A 26,040-nucleotide genomic window follows, 5' to 3' on the forward strand; every position below is an offset into this window, starting at 1 on the left:
TACATTGAATTATGGGACATGGGAGGTGGCTACACTGAGCTTAGTAAGTAAATCTTTAGCATACATGTAGGTGTAGGGCATTTCATTGAATTATGGGATATGGGAGGTGGCTTCACTGAGCTTAGTAAGTAAATCTTTAGCATACATGCAGGTGTAGGGCATTTCATTGAATTATGGGACATGGGAGGTGGCTACACTGAGCTTAGTAAGTTAATCTTTAGCATACATGCAGTTGTAGGGCATTTTATTGAATTATGGGACATGGGAGGTGGCTACACTGAGATTAGTAAGTAAATCTTTAGCATACATGCAGTTGTAGGGCATTTCATTGAATTATGGGATATGGGAGGTGGCTACACTGAGATTAGTAAGTAAATCTTTAGCATACATGCAGTTGTAGGGCATTTCATTGAATTATGGGACATGGGAGGTGGCTACACTGAGCTTAGTAAGTTAATCTTTAGCATACATGCAGTTGTAGGGCATTTAATTGAATTATGGGATATGGGAGGTGGCTACACTGAGATTAGTAAGTTAATCTTTAGCATACATGCAGGTGTAGGGCATTTCATTGAATTATGGGACATGGGAGGTGGCTACACTGAGCTTAGTAAGTTAATCTTTAGCATACATGCAGTTGTAGGGCATTACATTGAATTATGGGACATGGGAGGTGGCTACACTGAGCTTAGTAAGTAAATCTTTAGCATACATGCAGTTGTAGGGCATTTCATTGAATTATGGGACATGGGAGGTGGCTACACTGAGATTAGTAAGTAAATCTTTAGCATACATGCAGTTGTAGGGCATTTCATTGAATTATGGGACATGGGAGGTGACTACACTGAGCTTAGTAAGTAAATCTTTAGCATACATGCAGTTGTAGGGCATTTCATTGAATTATGGGACATGGGAGGTGGCTACACTGAGCTTAGTAAGTAAATCTTTAGCATACATGCATTTGTAGGGCATTTCATTGAATTATGGGACATGGGAGGTGGCTACACTGAGCTTAGTAAGTAAATCTTTAGCATACATGCAGTTGTAGGGCATTTCATTGAATTATGGGACATGGGAGGTGACTACACTGAGCTTAGTAAGTTAATCTTTAGCATACATGCAGTTGTATGGCATTTCATTGAATTATGGGACATGGGAGGTGACTACACTGAGCTTAGTAAGTTAATCTTTAGCATACATGCAGTTGTAGGGCATTTCATTGAATTATGGGATATGGGAGGTGGCTACACTGAGCTTAGTAAGTAAATCTTTAGCATACATGCAGTTGTAGGGCATTACATTGAATTATGGGACATGGGAGGTGGCTACACTGAGATTAGTAAGTTAATCTTTAGCATACATGCAGTTGTATGGCATTTCATTGAATTATGGGACATGGGAGGTGACTACACTGAGCTTAGTAAGTAAATCTTTAGCATACATGCAGTTGTAGGGCATTTCATTGAATTATGGGATATGGGAGGTGGCTACACTGAGCTTAGTAAGTAAATCTTTAGCATACATGCAGTTGTAGGGCATTTCATTGAATTATGGGACATGGGAGGTGGCTACACTGAGCTTAGTAAGTAAATCTTTAGCATACATGCAGTTGTAGGGCATTTCATTGAATTATGGGACATGGGAGGTGACTACACTGAGATTAGTAAGTTAATCTTTAGCATACATGCAGTTGTAGGGCATTTCATTGAATTATGGGACATGGGAGGAGGTGGCTACACTGAGATTAGTAAGTAAATCTTTAGCATACATGCAGGTGTAGGGCATTACATTGAATTATGGGACATGGGAGGTGGCTACACTGAGTTTAGTAAGTTAATCTTTAGCATACATGCAGTTGTAGGGCATTTCATTGAATTATGGGACATGGGAGGAGGTGGCTACACTGAGATTAGTAAGTAAATCTTTAGCATACATGCAGTTGTAGGGCATTTCATTGAATTATGGGACATGGGAGGTGGCTACACTGAGCTTAGTAAGTAAATCTTTAGCATACATGCAGTTGTAGGGCATTTCATTGAATTATAGGACATGGGAGGTGACTACACTGAGATTAGTAAGTAAATCTTTAGCATACATGCAGTTGTAGGGCATTACATTGAATTATGGGACATGGGAGGTGGCTACACTGAGTTTAGTAAGTTAATCTTTAGCATACATGCATTTGTAGGGCATTTCATTGAATTATGGGACATGGGAGGTGGCTACACTGAGATTAGTAAGTTAATCTTTAGCATACATGCAGTTGTAGGGCATTACATTGAATTATGGGACATGGGAGGTGACTACACTGAGATTAGTAAGTTAATCTTTAGCATACATGCAGTTGTAGGGCATTTCATTGAATTATGGGACATGGGAGGTGACTACACTGAGATTAGTAAGTTAATCTTTAGCATACATGCAGTTGTAGGGCATTTCATTGAATTATGGGACATGGGAGGTGACTACACTGAGATTAGTAAGTAAATCTTTAGCATACATGCAGTTGTAGGGCATTACATTGAATTATGGGACATGGGAGGTGGCTACACTGAGCTTAGTAAGTTAATCTTTAGCATACATGCAGTTGTAGGGCATTTCATTGAATTATGGGACATGGGAGGTGGCTACACTGAGCTTAGTAAGTTAATCTTTAGCATACATGCAGTTGTAGGGCATTTCATTGAATTATGGGACATGGGAGGTGACTACACTGAGCTTAGTAAGTTAATCTTTAGCATACATGCAGTTGTAGGGCATTTCATTGAATTATGGGACATGGGAGGTGGCTACACTGAGTTTAGTAAGTTAATCTTTAGCATACATGCAGTTGTAGGGCATTTCATTGAATTATGGGACATGGGAGGTAGCTACACTGAGCTTAGTAAGTAAATCTTTAGCATACATGCAGTTGTAGGGCATTTCATTGAATTATGGGACATGGGAGGTGACTGTACTGAGATTAGTAAGTTAATCTTTAGCATACATGCAGTTGTAGGGCATTTCATTGAATTATGGGACATGGGAGGTGACTGTACTGAGATTAGTAAGTTAACCTTTAGCATACATGCAGTTGTAGGGCATTTCATTGAATTATGGGACATGGGAGGTGGCTACACTGAGATTAGTAAGTAAATCTTTAGCATACATGCAGTTGTAGGGCATTTCATTGAATTATGGGACATGGGAGGTGGCTACACTGAGCTTAGTAAGTAAATCTTTAGCATACATGCAGTTGTAGGGCATTTCATTGAATTATGGGACATGGGAGGTGACTGTACTGAGATTAGTAAGTTAACCTTTAGCATACATGCAGTTGTAGGGCATTTCATTGAATTATGGGACATGGGAGGTGACTGTACTGAGATTAGTAAGTTAATCTTTAGCATACATGCAGTTGTAGGGCATTTCATTGAATTATGGGACATGGGAGGTGACTACACTGAGATTAGTAAGTAAATCTTTAGCATACATGCAGTTGTAGGGCATTTCATTGAATTATGGGACATGGGAGGTGGCTACACTGAGCTTAGTAAGTAAATCTTTAGCATACATGCAGTTGTAGGGCATTTCATTGAATTATGGGACATGGGAGGTGACTGTACTGAGATTAGTAAGTTAACCTTTAGCATACATGCAGTTGTAGGGCATTTCATTGAATTATGGGACATGGGAGGTGACTGTACTGAGATTAGTAAGTTAATCTTTAGCATACATGCAGTTGTAGGGCATTTCATTGAATTATGGGACATGGGAGGTGGCTACACTGAGCTTAGTAAGTTAATCTTTAGCATACATGCAGTTGTAGGGCATTTCATTGAATTATGGGACATGGGAGGTGACTACACTGAGCTTAGTAAGTAAATCTTTAGCATACATGCAGTTGTAGGGCATTTCATTGAATTATGGGACATGGGAGGTGGCTTCACTGAGCTTAGTAAGTAAATCTTTAGCATACATGCAGTTGTAGGGCATTTCATTGAATTATGGGACATGGGAGGTGACTACACTGAGATTAGTAAGTAAATCTTTAGCATACATGCAGTTGTAGGGCATTTCATTGAATTATGGGACATGGGAGGTGGCTACACTGAGCTTAGTAAGTTAATCTTTAGCATACATGCAGTTGTAGGGCATTTCATTGAATTATGGGACATGGGAGGTAGCTACACTGAGATTAGTAAGTAAATCTTTAGCATACATGCAGTTGTAGGGCATTTCATTGAATTATGGGACATGGGAGGTAGCTACACTGAGATTAGTAAGTAAATCTTTAACATACATGCAGTTGTAGGGCATTTCATTGAATTATGGGACATGGGAGGTGGCTACACTGAGCTTAGTAAGTTAATCTTTAGCATACATGCAGTTGTAGGGCATTTCATTGAATTATGGGACATGGGAGGTGGCTACACTGAGCTTAGTAAGTTAATCTTTAGCATACATGCAGTTGTAGGGCATTTCATTGAATTATGGGACATGGGAGGTGACTACACTGAGATTAGTAAGTAAATCTTTAGCATACATGCAGTTGTAGGGCATTTCATTGAATTATGGGACATGGGAGGTGGCTACACTGAGCTTAGTAAGTAAATCTTTAGCAGACATGCAGTTGTAGGGCATTTCATTGAATTATGGGACATGGGAGGTGACTGTACTGAGATTAGTAAGTTAATCTTTAGCATACATGCAGTTGTAGGGCATTTCATTGAATTATGGGACATGGGAGGTGGCTACACTGAGCTTAGTAAGTTAATCTTTAGCATACATGCAGTTGTAGGGCATTTCATTGAATTATGGGACATGGGAGGTAGCTACACTGAGATTAGTAAGTAAATCTTTAGCATACATGCAGTTGTAGGGCATTTCATTGAATTATGGGACATGGGAGGTGACTGTACTGAGATTAGTAAGTAAATCTTTAGCATACATGCAGTTGTAGGACATTTCATTGAATTATGGGACATGGGAGGTGGCTTCACTGAGCTTAGTAAGTAAATCTTTAGCATACATGCAGTTGTAGGGCATTTCATTGAATTATGGGACATGGGAGGTGGCTACACTGAGCTTAGTAAGTAAATCTTTAGCATACATGCAGTTGTAGGGCATTTCATTGAATTATGGGACATGGGAGGTGACTGTACTGAGATTAGTAAGTTAACCTTTAGCATACATGCAGTTGTAGGGCATTTCATTGAATTATGGGACATGGGAGGTGGCTACACTGAGCTTAGTAAGTAAATCTTTAGCATACATGCAGTTGTAGGGCATTTCATTGAATTATGGGACATGGGAGGTGACTGTACTGAGATTAGTAAGTAAATCTTTAGCATACATGCAGTTGTAGGGCATTTCATTGAATTATGGGACATGGGAGGTGGCTACACTGAGCTTAGTAAGTAAATCTTTAGCATACATGCAGTTGTAGGGCATTTCATTGAATTATGGGACATGGGAGGTGGCTACACTGAGCTTAGTAAGTTAACCTTTAGCATACATGCAGTTGTAGGGCATTTCATTGAATTATGGGACATGGGAGGTGGCTACACTGAGTTTAGTAAGTTAACCTTTAGCATACATGCAGTTGTAGGGCATTTCATTGAATTATGGGACATGGGAGGTGACTACACTGAGCTTAGTAAGTAAATCTTTAGCATACATGCATTTGTACATTGAATTATGGGACATGGGAGGTGGCTACACTGAGTTTAGTAAGTTAATCTTTAGCATACATGCAGTTGTAGGGCATTTCATTGAATTATGGGACATGGGAGGTGACTGTACTGAGATTAGTAAGTTAATCTTTAGCATACATGCAGTTGTAGGGCATTTCATTGAATTATGGGACATGGGAGGTGGCTACACTGAGCTTAGTAAGTTAATCTTTAGCATACATGCAGTTGTAGGGCATTTCATTGAATTATGGGACATGGGAGGTGACTACACTGAGATTAGTAAGTTAATCTTTAGCATACATGCAGTTGTAGGGCATTTCATTGAATTATGGGACATGGGAGGTGGCTACACTGAGCTTAGTAAGTTAATCTTTAGCATACATGCAGTTGTAGGGCATTTCATTGAATTATGGGACATGGGAGGTGGCTACACTGAGTTTAGTAAGTTAATCTTTAGCATACATGCAGTTGTAGGGCATTTCATTGAATTATGGGACATGGGAGGTAGCTACACTGAGCTTAGTAAGTAAATCTTTAGCATACATGCAGTTGTAGGGCATTTCATTGAATTATGGGACATGGGAGGTGACTGTACTGAGATTAGTAAGTTAACCTTTAGCATACATGCATTTGTAGGGCATTACATTGAATTATGGGACATGGGAGGTGGCTACACTGAGCTTAGTAAGTAAATCTTTAGCATACATGCAGTTGTAGGGCATTTCATTGAATTATGGGACATGGGAGGTGACTGTACTGAGATTAGTAAGTTAATCTTTAGCATACATGCAGTTGTAGGGCATTACATTGAATTATGGGACATGGGAGGTGGCTACACTGAGTTTAGTAAGTTAATCTTTAGCATACATGCAGTTGTAGGGCATTTCATTGAATTATGGGACATGGGAGGTGACTACACTGAGATTAGTAAGTTAATCTTTAGCATACATGCAGTTGTAGGGCATTTCATTGAATTATGGGACATGGGAGGTGGCTACACTGAGCTTAGTAAGTAAATCTTTAGCATACATGCATTTGTAGGGCATTTCATTGGGAGGTGACTACACTGAGATTAGTAAGCAAACCTTTAGCATACATGCAGTTGTAGGACATTTCATTGAATTATGGGACATGGGAGGTGGCTACACTGAGATTAGTAAGTAAATCTTTAGCATACATGCATTTGTAGGGCATTTCATTGGGAGGTGACTACACTGAGATTAGTAAGCAAACCTTTAGCATACATGCAGTTGTAGGACATTTCATTGAATTATGGGACATGGGAGGTGGCTACACTGAGATTAGTAAGTAAATCTTTAGCATACATGCATTTGTAGGGCATTTCATTGGGAGGTGACTACACTGAGATTAGTAAGCAAACCTTTAGCATACATGCAGTTGTAGGACATTTCATTGAATTATGGGACATGGGAGGTGGCTTCACTGAGCTTAGTAAGTAAATCTTTAGCATACATGCAGTTGTAGGACATTTCATTGAATTATGGGACATGGGAGGTGGCTTCACTGAGCTTAGTAAGTAAATCTTTAGCATACATGCAGGTGTAGGACATTTCATTGAATTATGGGACATGGGAGGTGGCTACACTGAGATTAGTAAGTAAATCTTTAGCATACATGCAGTTGTAGGGCATTTCATTGAATTATGGGACATGGGAGGTGGCTACACTGAGATTAGTAAGTAAATCTTTAGCATACATGCAGTTGTAGGGCATTTCATTGAATTATGGGACATGGGAGGTAGCTACACTGAGCTTAGTAAGTTAATCTTTAGCATACATGCAGTTGTAGGGCATTTCATTGAATTATGGGACATGGGAGGTGACTACACTGAGCTTAGTAAGTAAATCTTTAGCATACATGTAGGTGTAGGGCATTACATTGAATTATGGGACATGGGAGGTGGCTACACTGAGATTAGTAAGTTAATCTTTAGCATACATGCAGTTGTAGGGCATTTCATTGAATTATGGGACATGGGAGGTGGCTACACTGAGTTTAGTAAGTTAACCTTTAGCATACATGCAGTTGTAGGGCATTTCATTGAATTATGGGACATGGGAGGTGACTACACTGAGATTAGTAAGTAAATCTTTAGCATACATGCAGTTGTAGAGCATTACATTGAATTATGGGACATGGGAGGTGACTACACTGAGATTAGTAAGCAAACCTTTAGCATACATGCATTTGTAGGACATTTCATTGAATTATGGGACATGGGAGGTGGCTACACTGAGATTAGTAAGTAAATCTTTAGCATACATGCAGTTGTAGGACATTTCATTGAATTATGGGACATGGGAGGTGGCTACACTGAGATTAGTAAGTAAATCTTTAGCATACATGCATTTGTAGGACATTTCATTGAATTATGGGACATGGGAGGTGGCTACACTGAGATTAGTAAGTAAATCTTTAGCATACATGCAGTTGTAGGACATTTCATTGAATTATGGGACATGGGAGGTGGCTACACTGAGATTAGTAAGTAAATCTTTAGCATACATGCATTTGTAGGACATTTCATTGAATTATGGGACATGGGAGGTGGCTACACTGAGATTAGTAAGTAAATCTTTAGCATACATGCAGTTGTAGGACATTTCATTGAATTATGGGACATGGGAGGTGGCTACACTGAGCTTAGTAAGTTAATCTTTAGCATACATGCAGTTGTAGGGCATTTCATTGAATTATGGGACATGGGAGGTGGCTACACTGAGATTAGTAAGTAAATCTTTAGCATACATGCAGTTGTAGGGCATTTCATTGAATTATGGGACATGGGAGGTGGCTACACTGAGCTTAGTAAGTTAATCTTTAGCATACATGCAGTTGTAGGGCATTACATTGAATTATGGGACATGGGAGGTGGCTACACTGAGATTAGTAAGTTAACCTTTAGCATACATGCAGTTGTAGGACATTTCATTGAATTATGGGACATGGGAGGTGGCTACACTGAGATTAGTAAGTAAATCTTTAGCATACATGCAGTTGTAGGGCATTTCATTGAATTATGGGACATGGGAGGTGGCTACACTGAGATTAGTAAGTAAATCTTTAGCATACATGCAGTTGTAGGACATTTCATTGAATTATGGGACATGGGAGGTGACTACACTGAGATTAGTAAGTAAATCTTTAGCATACATGCAGTTGTAGGGCATTTCATTGAATTATGGGATATGGGAGGTGACTACACTGAGCTTAGTAAGTAAATCTTTAGCATACATGCAGTTGTAGGGCATTACATTGAATTATGGGACATGGGAGGTGGCTACACTGAGCTTAGTAAGTTAACCTTTAGCATACATGCAGTTGTAGGGCATTTCATTGAATTATGGGACATGGGAGGTGGCTACACTGAGATTAGTAAGTAAATCTTTAGCATACATGCAGTTATAGGGCATTTCATTGAATTATGGGACATGGGAGGTGGCTACACTGAGATTAGTAAGTAAATCTTTAGCATACATGCAGTTGTAGGGCATTACAATGAATTATGGGACATGGGAGGTGGCTATACTGAGCTTAGTAAGTTAATCTTTAGCATACCGGGGGCACTTCAATATGAAATGGATATAGGTGTAGGGCTGGCACTTTCGTACTAAGGGGCATTCGGTGAGAGCAAAATGTAAAAAATATGGGGTCATTGGGTGAGAGCATGATTTTTGGCATTCGGTGAGAGCAAAATGTGAAAAATATGGGGTCATTGGGTGAGAACATGACCTTTTTTTAAATGGAATCTTTGGGTGAGAGCCGAAAAAGCGCCACAGAAACCTTGAAAATTGAGTATTTAGTTCTAAAAGTAAAAAAATCCATGATAAATGAAAGTTGCTGTTCAAATTGGACTTGTAAGGGTCTTTCAGACATGCCAACTAAATGCGGTTTCACCGTATTTTGTATGCGGTAAAACGTGAAAAATACTGGTAGTACGGTCACCCCAAAAAAATACGAATTCCAGAATTTTGACCAAAATAATAAAATGTTGTGTCTTAAAAAGATAAACAGCTGCAAGATTAGACTACCGACTGAATTACTGGTATCATTTGACCACTTTCTTGGTCTGTTAAGGCCGTGTAAAATTAATATTTTGGTTCTCGTCCCCTCCCTCCTCAATTTCTGGGATTTGTCAGATTGTCAGATTTTTTTTTTTTTTTTTTAGATTTTTCCATTTTTTTAGACTTTGGAATGATTTATGAAATCTTCATACATATAAATAAGTTTATTAGAGAACAAGCATCACTTCCAAGTCTTTTTGTGGTACTCTAGGGGTTTATCCTCAGAATCTCACATTTGAAAAAAAAAAAAAAAAGGCCTCATCGCTTCCTCTAGCACTGTTGGAGAAGACCGAAAACTACTGACAATGCTAATTTTACATTGAAAAAAAAAAAAAAACCTCCCTCCTCATCAATTCATGAAAATCCTCTGGACGAGAACCAAAACATTAATTTTATACGGCCTAAAGTGGTTGCCTACATCGTTTTTCTCTCGACTTTGATGATGCATGCACATTAAAAAAATATTATTTAATAGGCCTACAAGATGCTTTCCGAAATAATTTTCTTCTGACTTGCAGATTTCTCATGCACATTATTATTTTTTATTAAACACCTAATGCTATGTCTTCTGAAGGTATTTAGTTAACTATATAGCTCTTTTGGTGCAAAAGAATAAGCATACAAGAAGGTTTCTGACCGCCTTTTACTTCCGACTTTCGCACCATGCATGCACATTAAAGAAATATTTAATAGACCTACAAGATGCTTTCCGAAATAATTTTCTTCTGACTTGCAGATTTCTCATGCACATTATTATTTTTTATTAAACACCTAATGCTATGTCTTCTGAAGGTATTTATTTAACTATATAGCTCTTTTGGTGCAAAAGAATAAGCATACAAGAAGGTTTCTGACCGCCTTTTACTTCCGACTTTCGCACCATGCATGCACATTAAAGAAATATTTAATAGACCTACAAGATGCTTTCCGAAATAATTTTCTTCTGACTTGCAGATTTCTCATGCACATTATTATTTTTTATTAAACACCTAATGCTATGTCTTCTGAAGGTATTTAGTTAACTATATAGCTCTTTTGGTGCAAAAGAATAAGCATACAAGAAGGTTTTTGACTGCCTTTTACTTCCGACTTTCGCACCATGCATGCACATTAAAGAAATATTTAATAGACCTACAAGATGCTTTCCGAAATAATTTTCTTCTGACTTGCAGATTTTTCATGCACATTAATATTTTTTATTAACCACCTAATGCTTTGTCTTCTGAAGGTATTTAGTTAACTATTTAGCTCTATTGGTGCAAAAGAATAAGCCTACAAGAAGGTTTCTGACCTCCTTTTACTCCCGACTTTTCGCACGATGCATGCACATTAAAGAAATATTTATAGGCCTACAAGATGGTTTCCGAAATAATTTTCTCCTGATTTTTCTTTTCATGCACATTAATATAATTTATTAAGGGGGTACTACACCCCTGGCCAATTTTGTGTCTATTTTTGCATTTTTCTCAAAAATTACAGCACATTGGTGACAAGTAAGATATGCATATTATAGGGGCAAGGACTACAACTACTGTACTGAAATTTCAGCAACTCAAAGCAAGTAATTATTGATTTATTGATCAAATATTGGTTTTCCCTCATTTTTGACTGTAACTCCACAACTGTTGTCTGTGCTGAAATAAAATTTCTAGTGCAGTAGTTGTAGTCCTTGCCCCTATAATATACATATCTTACTTGTCTCCAATGTGTTATAATTTTTGAGAAAAATGCAAAAATAGGCACAAAATTGGGCAGGGGTGTAGTACCCCCTTAAGCATCTTCATCTAACTGCTAGTCTGCTACACATGCTATGTCTTCTGGAGGTAGTTTAGGTCTGCAAAAGAATAAGCCTGCAAGATGCTTTCGGACTTTGTTTTCTCAATGGTGCATGCAGTGGCACATTAATATTTTTAATATTTTTCTTTAACCATGCATAGACAACTGCTATACCCAGTACAGTCTTCTAATTAACAATGGCATTAAACTGTTTAATTTTTTTTGAAAACATGAACAAAACCGATGTTAGGCCTACCGACTGATACTATAATGATGATGATGATGATGATGATGATTCAGATGATCAATGATTTTCTGAACTTGAAAGTTTTAACAAAGCATGCTTCTAACAACATTAGAAGTAATAAAACCCAATGTTTCCAGAAATATATCAATTTGTTTGGTCTACATCGTACTTTATCCAATTTCGTGAGGTCAAAGGTCACATACAAGGTCAAAGGTCGACTGAGGTCACCAAATCTTTTAATAATTAATTTTCAACTGTGCATCACATATCCGACAATCAGCTTGATCAGTTTTGTAATTAGGGAAATATGACGACTTTAAGATGGCCGCTTTCCATGTAAAGTATAGCAAAGTAGCACTTTCAATGAGTGATAACTCATAAAGGAAGCATCTTTCTCTATTGATTTATTACTTTGATGGAATGGTTCTTTGGTATCGCCAAATTTGATTACAAATTTGTAAGGTGGGCCCCTGGACCCCGGCTGTTACGTGCTCGGTCGCACAAGTGCTCCATCACAATTATGTGTTCTACTTTTGGGGTTTCTGGGGTTGGCAGGTATGCAAAAGGTACATATTTAAAAAATACGGTTTTAGGGTGCAAAATACGGATTTTTGTTCTTCTGAGTACGGAAATCTGGATTTCAAAGTTGGCATGTCTGGTCTTTGGGTGACAGATCAAATGGAAAAATAGGGGGTCTTTGGGTGACAGAGCATGGACAGAGCATGTGTTAAGTAAAAAATATGGGGTCTTTGGGTGACAGCGATGCTGAAAAAGGGGTCTTAACAGCCCTACATACGCGTCACCTCCAAAGTTGGAGTGCCCCCGGTAGCATACATGCAGTTGGAGGTAACAGGAAATTACAGTGTCTCAAACTTGTATCTTAACTTTTCTCATAAAATAAATTTAATTGTTTAACCTGTCATTATATGTGATCCCTTTTTCTGCAGATGGACTCCAGTTGGTCTTCTTTCAAGAGGATGGTAAATTCAGCATGTCCCAAAACTTAACAGGACAGACTGATCGCCATGGTTACTTCATTGTTGGACATGCCTCTAGGCCTGCACCAGATATCACTATACCAATAAGTAAGTATCGCCATGGTTACTTCATTGTTGGACATACCTCTAGGCCTGCACTAGATATCACTATACCAATAAGTAAGTATCGCTATGGTTACTTCATTGTTGGACATACCTCTAGGCCTGCACTAGATATCACTATACCAATAAGTAAGTATCGCTATGGTAAATAGATTCATCAGGTTTGTTGGTAAACATTATAAATGATTTCATTTGAACAAAATCCAAAATTTGACTCACTTTTGACGGTTTTGCCTATCATGGTCGGTAGGCATCATCAGAATGATGGTTGTTGATCCTTACTTCCGGTTGGACGTTGTAATGTAGTCAACAAGATAATCAACGAGACTCACTCAGAAGAATGATTTACTTTATATATATTTATTCATAATAGTAGAGATGCAGCTTATGCTGCCCATGTTGTATTAGCTATACCCCTGCCTAATAGCTTGTGTACGTGGCAATGAACTACCCTGAGCATGGTGGTTGAAGAGTTCAAGTTCAAGTGTCAGGTATCTCAGGTATCAGATATCAGGTACTGGGTTGCCAGTTTGTAATACTAAACTCAAGGATACTACAGACGTATCCCGACTGAAGAGGGTGTATTATCAGCCAGACGAGCACCCAATGTCATGAACAGAGACAAGAGGCCCACTTCCTTAGTCATGTGTATGATGCTCTCCTGGCTGATAATACACCCTCTTCAGTTGGGATACGTCCAATCGGAAGTAAGGATCAACAACCATCATTCTGATGATGACTACCGACCATGATAGGCGAAACCCCAGCGAATTTTTGGTTTTGTTCAAATGAAATCATTCATAAAGTATCGCTATGGTTACTTCATTGTTGGACATACCTCTAGGCCTGCACCTGATGGGCATATCCAAAGGGGTAGTACTCTGGCCCTCTCCCAGAAATAATAGTTTAAATTTTTGTAAGTCATCCCTTTTTTTACGCCTTTCCCCTCTAACTGATGGGGCAAAATTCTCAATGGCAGGGCTTTTGCCACCTCAGAATGCCAAGAGTGGTTCCAGGCCCAGATCCCCATTATAAAGACATTTAAGACATTGTTTGTTCTGAGACTAAAATCACACATGTGTTTATCTTTTTGCAGGATACTCGCTTAGAAATGGAGGAGCAGTTGCCATATATGAAACATACCAATCCTTTGTTGTAGGAGATACACCTACCAGTGTGGGCCTGATGAGTGCTGTAGTACATGTGTTGGGTTCACTATCAGATGCAGCTGCAGAAAACTTTAATATATTAACACCTGAGTCCAGTCCAGTAAGTTGATTAATATTCTTTGTTCTTTACCATTGGGCTATTCCAGTTGAAATCCATACACCTATGGAAGACATGACCTTAATATCCCATACAGAGGGTGTATATTTCAAATGAGGTTACCTGAATGGGTGACTCCATTTGAAATCTACACCCCCTGTGTTAGAGATTAAGGTTTATGTCTTCCAAAGGGGGTGTCTGTGGATTCCAACTTGAATAGCCCATTTTGCCCCATTGGGATGATTATCACTTTCTATGTCCTGTGACTCCATAAAGGGGGGGGGGGTAACCCTATTGGTTTAGGATATGGATTGTCTTCAAATCTACATACAATGTCAATATCGTCTCCTTTTTGCATCTTTGTAAAAAAGCAGAACATTTTCAGCTCATATATGAATAATTAGCATTTGTTGATAAGTGTGCATTGGATTTGTGGTCTTGCATTATTGTACGGCTCTGTACTTAGCAAAATATGGCGATGTTATGCCATATACGGACCGTATTAAACTCCATTTGAGAAGAAATGTGATTTTATGTCAAAGCGTGAATTCGAAAGCAGGAATATTGCTTACGTATTGAATCATTTCATCAAAGTGGAATTCCTAGTGCTACCCAAAATTCCCAGGGGCGTGTGAAATTTCATTAACATGGTTACCACAAATCAACAATTGTTTACGATTTCTTCGGAAATACATAGATTTGGAATGTCAAATTTCATAATGGTAATGAAAAAATTATTATCTATTATATGATACCAAAAACTCATCAACAATGAGAACAATCGGGGGATGAGGCTGTCGATCAGGTCGCGGACCTTTAAGTTACCAATGGTATATTCCATCATGATGATTGTTTATATTTTATTTTTTAGGTTATACAAACTGACCCATCAGATCTCACTGGCATAAGGTATGCCCTCAGCCGTTGCTTCAATTCTTCTCTCAGAGTCACAAGGGAGGCTTTCCGTCCTAGACTGAAATCTCCTCGCAGTTTAAATGACTGTCCCAGCTTACAAGATGATGTCTACATCAACGAGGTAGAAGTAACAAAACCTCAAAACTTCATCCCATTTGTTAAAGATGAATTCATTGAATTGTATGATGGTGGCCGTGGCAACACAACCCTGCAGTACCTCACATTGGTTTTGTTTGATGGAGGTGTGCCATTCTTTGGAGGCTTCTCAAGAGATGTGGCATTTTATTCCTTGAGTCTTGATGGTATGAAAACTAACGCGGATGGATACTTTGTAATTGGATCATCAAAGCTTAATCAGAGTTGTAAGTTTGTTCGTCTGTACTATCTGCTCATTCCTAAAGTAGCTTCTGCTACGAGTCTTCTAAATTATGATACAAACTTATGCCTATGGAAAGTTTTTGTTTTTTTAAATATTTGTATTTGATTATCAATTCTTTTATGAAAGAAGATAATTCTTGTTGTCTGTTTTCAAGCAATTTTTGACTGTTGTTATACTATCAAGCACTGTTCTGGCAAGTCAAAAGTGAGCTAACAAGAAATACTTCTGCATAAACTGTTTCTATAGGGAACTTGGAACAATGCCTATTTTATTTACTGAAATGGGCTATTCCAGTTACCTGAATAGGTGACTCCATGATATCTATACTCCCTTTGTGGGAGATTAAGATCATGTCTTCCATAGGGGGTGTATGGATTTCAACTGGAATACCCCAATACAACTGATAATACCAAACATTTGTGGATGTGTAACATATGTCTCAATAAATTTACAAATACAATTTAAAAATGCCACTTACATAGAAAAGTTTGATAGCGTAAAACACAGTTACCAGTTCTGAGTAATTTTGAACCAAAACCGAAAAAAATTGATAGTGTAGCATGTTTTAAAAGTGCTCGATAGTAAGCACATATGCTAACTATCGAGTTTTTATGGTATGACACGACTGATTTTCTTTGCAGTGGTAGACTACCCGGTTGACACAAGCATTACTCCATTCCTACAGCTAGGCATTGTGGGTATTGCATTATATCGTGCACCTGTTGGCGCTTTCCCTATTGGTTCCAATGCAACGAGTACCAGTCTTGTAGATGCTATGATATATGTGACAGGCAGACAAGAAGCACAACACAGTCTGGTGGATAAGCTTTTACCAGGTAAGAAGATCATATGAGAGGTGGTTAAGGATGTCTTTTGGTTTTAAACTTTCTCGCAGCTTTATGATTTAGGAAAAGTTGGCCGTTTCACCTCAGGGTGCTGGGGTTGGCACGAAAATTACCACGCAGGGATGTAGGTCATATTTGTGGTAATTTGGTATATCAATGAGTCCCTTTTTGGGATCAATTTTGGTTGAGTTGTCTTTTTAAAATTGCCTCAATTTTTTGGATATAATTTTGTAAATTTGCCAAAAAACTGCCAATTTGTTTTAAATTTGATGGAATATCTTAGTTTCAGTTGTTCTGATGGGTCCAATTTGCCTGAGAAATTGGTATAGAGATAGTTCCACTTTTTTCATTCTTGGGGGTAAGATTGAGGCCCTGTCTTCCATATGGGGTGTATGGATTTCAAATGGAATGTCTAATGAAAGACCAACCTTTCATGAGACCCAATTCATACAGGTGCCACAATGTTTGATGCCATTCATAATTATGTTGTCTTTGTACAGATGTCGTTGGATCTGGTATGGTGATAGAAACAGGATCTTGGCTAGAAGGCCATGGTAGTATCAGCCGTTGCCTAGGCAACGAACGATTGAATCCTCTTGTCTACATCCTGACTGAAACAGTGACGCCAAGAAAATCAAATAATTGCAGTTACATCACACCAAATTTTGAAACTGGTAATTATATTTCTACAAATTCTTGATCATTACATTCAAACTAAGGTTCTTTTGTGGGTTGTATAAATTTACCTGTTTTAGTACTTACCATTGACAGTTTGCAGTTTGTAGAAAAATAGTGTAAAAGTGTATCTAAAATCACAAATATTTATGATTGAATCAGTTGACACCGTTTGAAAGTGATTAGTTTGTGGAAAATTGTGCATTTCATTTTTCATGTTTTATCCTAAATTGTGTGAGATAAAAAACCTCCACAACTAATTCATCTTGATTTATAGACTTGGATGACACAGGGGGTAAGCTGGGTTGTCTGAGGTCAGAGGTTGGAATTTGTTCAAAATTACTTGCACAATGCAATTGAAGCCATTTGGTGCATATTTTATTTTTCCCATCTTGGAAAATGTAGGGGTGGGGGTGGAGGGACACATCCCTCTCTTCCCCCTGAAGTGATGCCCTTGTATGTAGGAGGGGAGTGTTTGCTTGTTTGTTTGTTGAAGATTTAAATAAATAATACACTAATTATTATTAAAAGTAAAGAAAGAAAGATGCAGATTATGAATGTTTCAATTTTTCTGTAATGTAACTGTTACCTTGAATTAATCATCAATCCTTTTTTCACATCTCTTTAGATGTACGTATCAGTGAAGTCAACTTGGACAGAGATGGTTTCTTTGTAGAGCTCTTTGATTTGGGTGCTGGTAATACATCTCTTGATACACTCATTTTAGTCCTATATGGCCCAGTTCTGTTTGGTAGTAAGGAGGAGCCTCGCAGTATTTTGGTTGTAGACCTGCATGGGGAAAGGTAAGTTTGTTCTTTGATTTGGGTGTTGGTAATACATCTCTTGATATACTTATTTTAGTCCTATATGGCCCACTTCTGTTTGGTAGTAAGGAGGAGCCTCGCAGTATTTTGGTTGTAGACCTGCACGGGGAAAGGTAAGTTTCTTCTGTGAGTCAGAAAATTATTTGGAGGGCCAAGCCCCTGATTAAAGTGATAACTCCCCTTTCTGAAGCCTATGCCCAACATACACTGTACTCAATTGGTAAAAGATGATTTAGTCAACATTCAGCTACCTGTCCAACATGACAGAGACGGTTTCCTCTGAAATATATTGAACAAAATACGAGTATTTAAGACTTTTTAAAACTTTATTTCATTTTTCTTATGTTTCAGAACCAATGCAGATGGTTTCTTTGTGGTAGGATCAGCTAGCTCATCAGACAAACAAATAACTGGAAACTTTCGTGATGCAGCCACCGGTGTTGGCTTATATCATGCAAGAGTCACTCAATTCCCTGGATCAAGTCTACCCTCACCACAGAATCTGATTGATGCAGTGGTAGGCAATGAAACCAGCAGTAATCCACTGGCTGGGGTCCTTCTACCAGGACAGGCTGGAGTGTCTGATGGGGATGTAGAGGGCTTGGAGAGGTCTGTGTCTAGATGCTTTGGTAGATTACCACTGGATATGTTTGCCTTCATACCATCACTACCTACCCCAGGTATGTATAGTCTTGGGGAGAGATTAGTTAACGATGATGGAAGCATCAAGACCTGGTTGAGATCCCAAAGATCTATATTAGCTGATTTTGTTCACATTCCTTTTTCGAACTGTAAAGTCTTAGTCTTGTTCGCAGACTGCTATGTCTTGGTAATTGGCCTAGAGACCATCCTAGACTATTAAGGGATCTATACGTCATCTTGGATTTTAAGTGTGTACGGCGTGATGGACTAGTTGTTAGAGTGTCCGCCTCACGATCGGGAGGTCGTGGTTCGAATCCCGGCGGGCCATATCAAAGGCTTTAAAAATGGTACCTACTGCCTTCTTGCCAGGCGTTCGGCATTGAAAGAATGGAGTAGGGAAAGTTAAACACCTGGCTACCAGTGGACTAACCCCCTGCTGTAGCTTTTCTGCTTGCAGACATGTGGCCTAGGGTTATGAAACGGAGATAGGCACCGCCCAATGGGCTGAAAGGCTTGGGAAGGATTTAACTTTTTTTTAACTTCATGATTCAGAAATGATTAAACACTCACACACTCTGTGCTTTAACAATGTGCATATTGCTTCACTATAACATATATTTTTCTTACCGATTTATAGGCACAAGGAATAACTGCTCTCGTCAACTGGTTGTGATTAATGAAATCAACATTAATCATGCGAATTTGGCTGTAGCGTATCAAGAATTTATAGAGTTATATGATGGAGGTGTTGGGCACACGCCACTGACTGGTACTGTGGTGGTTATCTATAATGGAGATAGGCAGAATTTGGCAGCAACAGTCATTGCACTAAACAACACACAGACAAATGCGTAAGTTATATTCAATCTGGTAATTCTTATATGCTGCTCAAATAGGGAAATTACAAGGATCAACTAAGCATTGATGGATGATAGAAAGATCAAATGAATATGGCTCCGTTGACTAAGTATCTCTATGTCAGGGTCATGTCATTGTCATCTTTCATACAATAATGTGCCAAAAAAGGATTTAATATTGCATTTATTATGCAAATAATCAATTTCCATGCCCCACAGAACTGTGTGCATCTATCGGAAACTAACCTTTTGTTATACTAAATAGCCTTCTGAATTTTAGGTTTTGAAGGCTGCACTCTACATACATCAATGAACATTAAAAGAGAAGTTGAGCTGTTCTCCTTCAAAAAAATGACACAGAATATTTAGCGCACTTGTGTATAATATTTGTGTAATGGGGGTGGTTCTTTGAAAAAAAATTTACGAGGATGTGCCATGCAGACTTTATGATGCTAACTTTCTCTATATCTACTGTTTGCTCTTTTTACCATCCAACAGTATACCAAATATTCATAAAAGCACCCAAATTTGGTGCTTTAAGGGCACTTTTGCCCAAATGGCCTCAGCCTCAATTGGGCGCATTGGTCATTACTGAAAACCCACTCATTGATATAAAGCAATCGCTAAAAAGGTACCCCAAAACGTTGGCACATCCGCGTAGACCTTCCTTCAACCAGGAAATAAAAACAGGATCACTATCATGATTGTTGTCTTGTATTTGTTTCCTTCATTCAGGAATGGCTATTTTGTGATTGGCAGACCAAATAATAACTTCACCGCAGATCTTCAGATTGGCGTATTCGGTCAAATCATTCCCGATAACAAAGGTGCAATCGCCCTCTATCATGACGATTCACGCAACTATGAGGTCGGAATGCAACCCACCAACACCAGACTACAGGATGCGGTGGTTTATGGCTCACAAGATACCACTCCCAATGCACAATTAATTGATGTCTTTATACGTGGTCAGATGCAAATCGTAGAGGACCAAGGGTTCTTAAATGGAGATGAGAGTATCGTACGCTGTGAATGCTGTCAAGCATTGAACATGTCTGTTTACAAACAAAGTTATCCCACTCCAGGAAGAGTTAACCCATGTGTTCCTCAGCCCATTATCACCACAAGACCTCCTTTGACACCTCCAAGCTCTGATGAAGTATTTATCAATGAAATTGCTATAGAGACTCACTTCTTCACAAAGGAGTACATAGAGCTTAAAGGAACACCCTCATTAGCATTGGATAATTACTTCATAGTACTTTATAATATAGAAGGACTTGCATATTTTACAATACAGTTAGAGAACACTATCGGTCCTGATGGCTACTTCTTGATTGGATCAGCCAACATTTCACCACCCCCTCATGTGCGGTTTCCATTTACAATTGGAAGCTATATCGATGAAAAAGGTGGCGCTGTAGCACTTTATTATGGCTATGCAAGTGATATTGCCAAGGATGCGGGAGCTACTGATAAGAATCTAATAGATGCAGTGGTGTTTACGGCAAATGCTGATATGGGTGTTGGTGGACAAGCTGACATCTTAACAAAGGGATCAGAACAGTTCTATGCAGACTTACAAAGGTACTACATTATTAAAGTGACTGTATGCTAAAAAAAGTTTGTTTTATGTAGGCCATGTGTGTTACTTTCTTTTCTTAGCAATTTAGTACAATTGTAATTTTCATGCAAAAACACAAATTTCAAAAAATTATAAAATATTCTGGCCAAAACAAAAAGGTTTGGTTTTCAGGCCACCTATAGGAAACAAACTTTGTTTTTGTCTGCCTTATAGTAAAGAACCCGGAATATTTGAATCGTAAAATGCAAAAACAACTAAGAATACAATAAATTTACGTTAATCACTTTTGCACAAAGGCAAATTTAGCTGCAAAATTAACAGTAGGATCACAAAAGATAGTGTGATCAAAGCAAAATAGCAATGAAAAAAAAGAGACAATGGAATTTTAAGATAAAGAAGTGTATAAACCACCATGCAGCTTTCTAGGACTTTTGGCTATTCCTTTTGAAATCCACACTCCCATGGAAGACATAAGCATAACCCCCACATATGGGGTGTAGATTTTTACAGGAGTCACCCATGTAGGTAATCCCATTTGAAATTCACACTCCCTGTGTGGAAGATTAAGGTGATTAAGGTCTTATGGATTTCAACTTGGATAGCCCATTTTGCCTCATTCACTGGCTTTGGGTCATTTGTACTCGAATTATACCACCTATCTTTCATAAATTGTATACCTGTCCTAATGAATCTATTGTAAGAAGTAAATATGCTGTTTTGAATTTGACAGAGAGGAGTCCATCACAAGATGCTATTGGCAGTCAAGCAGAAACAACAAAGACTTTACCCAATCAGATCGAACACCTGGAAATCAAAATCACTGCCCCAGCCGAGATTTCAAACGCACTTTACAGATGAAACTAATTGATGCTAATTTTGATTTTTGGCAGAATAATCCTGAGTTATTAACAAGCTTGAGACAAATTATTATTGATGGAGTGAATGATAAATGCAAATGTGGATTCACTTATCATTATATTGTAGGTAAGAATCTTTAGTCTGGGTGATTCTGTGAAATGTTTAATAGGTTAATATCTTTGTATGAAGCTGATAAAATGTATTCAATTTTTTCTTACTACCAGTACTGTAATCAAGTGGTACTGTAGCTTGACTTAAAATAATAATTGAGTTGTTTCAAGTAACATTGAACACATTTTATTTCTCTTTGAATTAAGAATCTGTTTTATTTGTACTTGCATTATTTGTGGTATATGTAGATGCCTTGGATCTGTATGCAATGGTGCATTATTATATCTGTAAACACAAGAGCAGATGCATTTGGAAGTTGGTAGGTGACAGAACACAAGGAGTTCTGGTGCTGTATAGTTTTGTGTCACATTAGTTACATATCTATGAATTTGAATGATCTCATTTATGTAGTTTGTTACAAAAATGATTACTCCATCTACCAACTAAATACAAAAGCCTAAAACATTTAAGTTTGTATCGTAATGAAGCGTTATGAGTAGTGCTGTATAGCTTGTGTCAAATAAGCATGTCCATGAATACTATCTCCTCATTTGTCTTGTTTCCAGGTGAGGTCCTCCTAGAGGGCAGCGTCGTATACCAAGCAGATTTCCTAGCCTTCAACACCAACCAATCATCTCTTATCTATACAAGCTTTGCTGAGTTTGTAAGTGATTCCAAAACTCTTGTCATTGATGGGCAGACGTATCAGGTGGATAAGTGTGTAGAGGAATGTGTACCAATGCCAACAGTCCCACCAAAGACACCCACACCTGTTCTCAGTGCAACAACAAAGAATACTCTCAATGGAACAAGGAAAGGCAGATCAGGTAAGAGGGACGCCCTCAATCGGTCAAGTTGTTATTGACTGATGAACTTCAGCTGAATTTATACTGACTCAATCACTTTGCACTCAGAACTTCATTGACGAATCACCGCCTTCCAACGGATTATTATTTGCTAATTTATTTATTTTCTCAATCAACAACCTTAGCAAGTATGCATTAATTCAAAGCAATAATTATCAACAGCAATATATTATATTATGTCCTAAAAATGTACTTTGTGGAATTTTGAATATTTTAAATATTATCTGCCATAATTAGTATAAATGCAACAGTGACGAGTGACATATTGCAAAATTCTGCAATTGAAAAAGCGATGCATCACAATTGCTCAGTGATCAAGTGTAAATTCAGCTATAGGGGCCTATGTGTAATTGGACTATTCCATTTGAAGTCCGCAATCTTCCTGTGGAAGATTTAGCTCGCTGCTACAGATTGAGTATGGGTTTCATATCGTCAGCCTGCTACGCTTTTTGCCCAAGTCATTTTTTGTAATTTTGATAACAAAGTACAAAGTTTCTCACTTCTGAGGGGCACATCCCCCTTGCGCGACGTGATGGGCCGCGAAGCAGCCATTATTTCGATTTTTTATATCACTCTGACCCTCCCCCACTTTCAAAATCGTTCCGCCGCCGCTGATGACGATATAGAATAGACGATAATTGGGAAACTTCAATTTGAAATACTCACTCCACTTGTGGAAGCTGTAGGTGGGGCTATTATAGGTAAAGTCTTACACTACACAGGGAGAGTGTGGGTTTGAAAATAATGAACCCTGTCAATTTCATTTGAAAAACATACTCCCTCTTTCACTTGGGTATGACAGATTTCAAATGAAATAATCCATTTGCAACAAATACCGCCATTAACAGAGCTCATCCAGATCTTGTAATTGGGGTATTTCTTGTCACTATCGACCCATGTTGCACTGATACCAAATCAGTGCAGGGAAGAAATGCATTCTGGGAATTAAAGATATCTGCTCTAGCTAAAAGAAATGACTAAATATCAGCAAACTATCAATCCTGAATTATTGCTCATTATTTTACAACTACTATGAATTCTGCTGTTGTATTTGTCTGTTTGTTTGTTTGTATTTTTGTCGTAAGTATCCATGTCAGGATGGTCTACTTTTTGTGACACATTCTTATCATCATTTGTGAGAGTATTTCCTTAATTGTCTCATTTATATTCCATTTTAGACACATTATTATCATCATTTGTGAGAGAATTTCCTTAATTATCTCATTTATATTCCATTTTAGAAATGTTACATACCCTACAACACAATATTTCAGCATTGTAAATAACAATGTGGGACACAACCACATCCCAAATTACACTGTCTCAAATAGGAGCCAAATTATGTAAAACCCAGCTGGATATGAAAATCTATTAATTACAGTTGACAATCGAATTTTAACATAAGATGTACAAATTGGGCCTATTTCCACCTGAATTGACCATAGTCATGGTAATATATGGTTCAAATGGAATTGCGAGCTGTTACAGTGTAAGCCATTCCATATTTTGGAAGTGGAGATTATATTAATCTGGCAGACAACGACATGAGTTTTAAAATGATACCATTCTGGTTTCTATAACCGTTTCCACTGTAAAGATATGAACAACAATAGTGAATTTCTTATTATTTTTTTATATTTTGCACATTTTAATGACCAATATCTTAGAACTAGTTTTGCCGGCTTATGGTACCATTTGCTGCAATGAGTCACAATTGAGATAGCCCAATTCTAGAATTGTGATAGCTACCTGCCATCACCACAGTCCTTCAATTGTGAATTGTCGCAATTTTCTCAGGGTCAAAAATTCACATAATTTTGACAAATTCCTGTAAAATTGGACAGACCACTGGTGTCGTGAAGGGAGTCAAGCAACCTCTCCATGTCATACATCTTAATATTATCCATTCTGTTAATTTGGAGTAACATGTACTTTTGCAGGTTTGTGACACCCCTATGCAGCAAATAGCACAACAGTTGATATTGTTTAATAGCACCCTCACTATACTGACAAGCATGATGTGTGTGCTGTTAATCTTGGGACTGCCAACTGTATCCTGACGGTATAGGAGATGCAAAGTTAATATTGAGGGTTAATGGTACAATAGCTGCCTTATTGATATTTGACAATTCCTGCATTGTATACATTGAAAAATATGATAAATGGCAGCTATTGCCGATGGGCCTTCTTGTTCTTTATTATTATTTATTATTTATTAACGGCATCTTTAGGCCATGTAAAATTAATATTTTGGTTCTCGCCCCTCCCTCCTCAATTTCTGGGATTTGTCAGATTTTTTTTTTTTTTTTTTTAGATTTTTCAATTTTTTAGACTTTGGAATGATTTATGAAATCTTCATACATATAAATAAGTTTATTAGAGAACAAGCATCACTTCCAAGTCTTTTTGTGGTACTCTAGGGGTTTATCCTCAGAATCTCACATTTGAAAAAAAAAAAAAAGGGCCTCATCGCTTCCTCAAGCACTGTTGGAGAAGACCAAAAACTACTGACAATGCTAATTTTACATTGAAAAAAAAACAAACAAAAAAAAACACCTCCCTCCCTCATCAATTCATGAAAATCCTCTGGACGAGAACCAAAACATTAATTTTATACGGCCTTATAGAGAGTAGCCCAGATCAGTGAACGAAGCACTGCTTTCCATTGGGACCCTCTTTACATGTTAAAATACACAGAGATACAAAGATATGAAAAATATACAAATATTGAAAAATATTAAATTGCCTTAATCTTAAATTACAAAGCACTTAAAATACCAAGAAAATCCTTATAAATTGCATGTGTGTATATTGCTTGCATATCATTAAAATACATGTACATTGGTTCACAATTTCAAATCAAATGAGCATAATATGTAGATACAACAAAATTGATAAAATTGCATTTATATATAAATAGATTGCAAGAGTACAATGATAAAAATATATTTATTACATTACAAAAACTTGGTACAGCAAAATCCGAATGTTACTAGTACAAAATAAACCTGGGTGTGATTCACTGCTAAAGCCATCGGACATCCCACAATTGCACAAAGACACAGGATCCTTTGATAAATACTTAGGTTTTGCCTGGGAGCAGACAGAAAGAGTTATGATGTATTTGTTAAGTAAATTCCACTCCAGATGTGTTTAAACCTGAATCAAGTTATACTCCATCACTGAGCAACGAGCAAAAGATTTCTAGCCAATGAGGTAGCACGCTATTTGTTGCTTTGGAAAAAGCCCACTAATCTTTTGTGGAGATTAAAATCTCTGAAAATTGTCCAAAATTGAATAGATTGTTGATATATCTATTCAAATTTACAATTCT

At 37.8% G+C, this 26,040-nt stretch overlaps 1 protein-coding gene across 1 annotated transcript in view; it reads left to right on the forward strand.

Moving 5' to 3' along the window:
- Nucleotides 1–26,040, forward strand: part of LOC140151730 (uncharacterized) — a 75,458-nt gene that overhangs the window by 12,963 nt on the left and 36,455 nt on the right. The window contains exons 8-18 of the mRNA XM_072174068.1: nucleotides 12,731–12,868; nucleotides 13,980–14,152; nucleotides 15,021–15,426; nucleotides 16,085–16,279; nucleotides 16,789–16,962; nucleotides 17,592–17,766; nucleotides 18,139–18,467; nucleotides 19,067–19,280; nucleotides 20,022–20,873; nucleotides 21,602–21,855; nucleotides 22,407–22,667. Of these exons, the coding sequence (XP_072030169.1) occupies nucleotides 12,731–12,868; nucleotides 13,980–14,152; nucleotides 15,021–15,426; nucleotides 16,085–16,279; nucleotides 16,789–16,962; nucleotides 17,592–17,766; nucleotides 18,139–18,467; nucleotides 19,067–19,280; nucleotides 20,022–20,873; nucleotides 21,602–21,855; nucleotides 22,407–22,667 (3,171 nt within the window). The remainder of the gene's footprint in view (nucleotides 1–12,730; nucleotides 12,869–13,979; nucleotides 14,153–15,020; nucleotides 15,427–16,084; nucleotides 16,280–16,788; nucleotides 16,963–17,591; nucleotides 17,767–18,138; nucleotides 18,468–19,066; nucleotides 19,281–20,021; nucleotides 20,874–21,601; nucleotides 21,856–22,406; nucleotides 22,668–26,040) is intronic.

The sequence above is a fragment of the Amphiura filiformis genome, chromosome 5 (assembly GCF_039555335.1).
Source record: "Amphiura filiformis chromosome 5, Afil_fr2py, whole genome shotgun sequence".
Lineage (NCBI taxonomy): Eukaryota > Metazoa > Echinodermata > Ophiuroidea > Amphilepidida > Amphiuridae > Amphiura > Amphiura filiformis.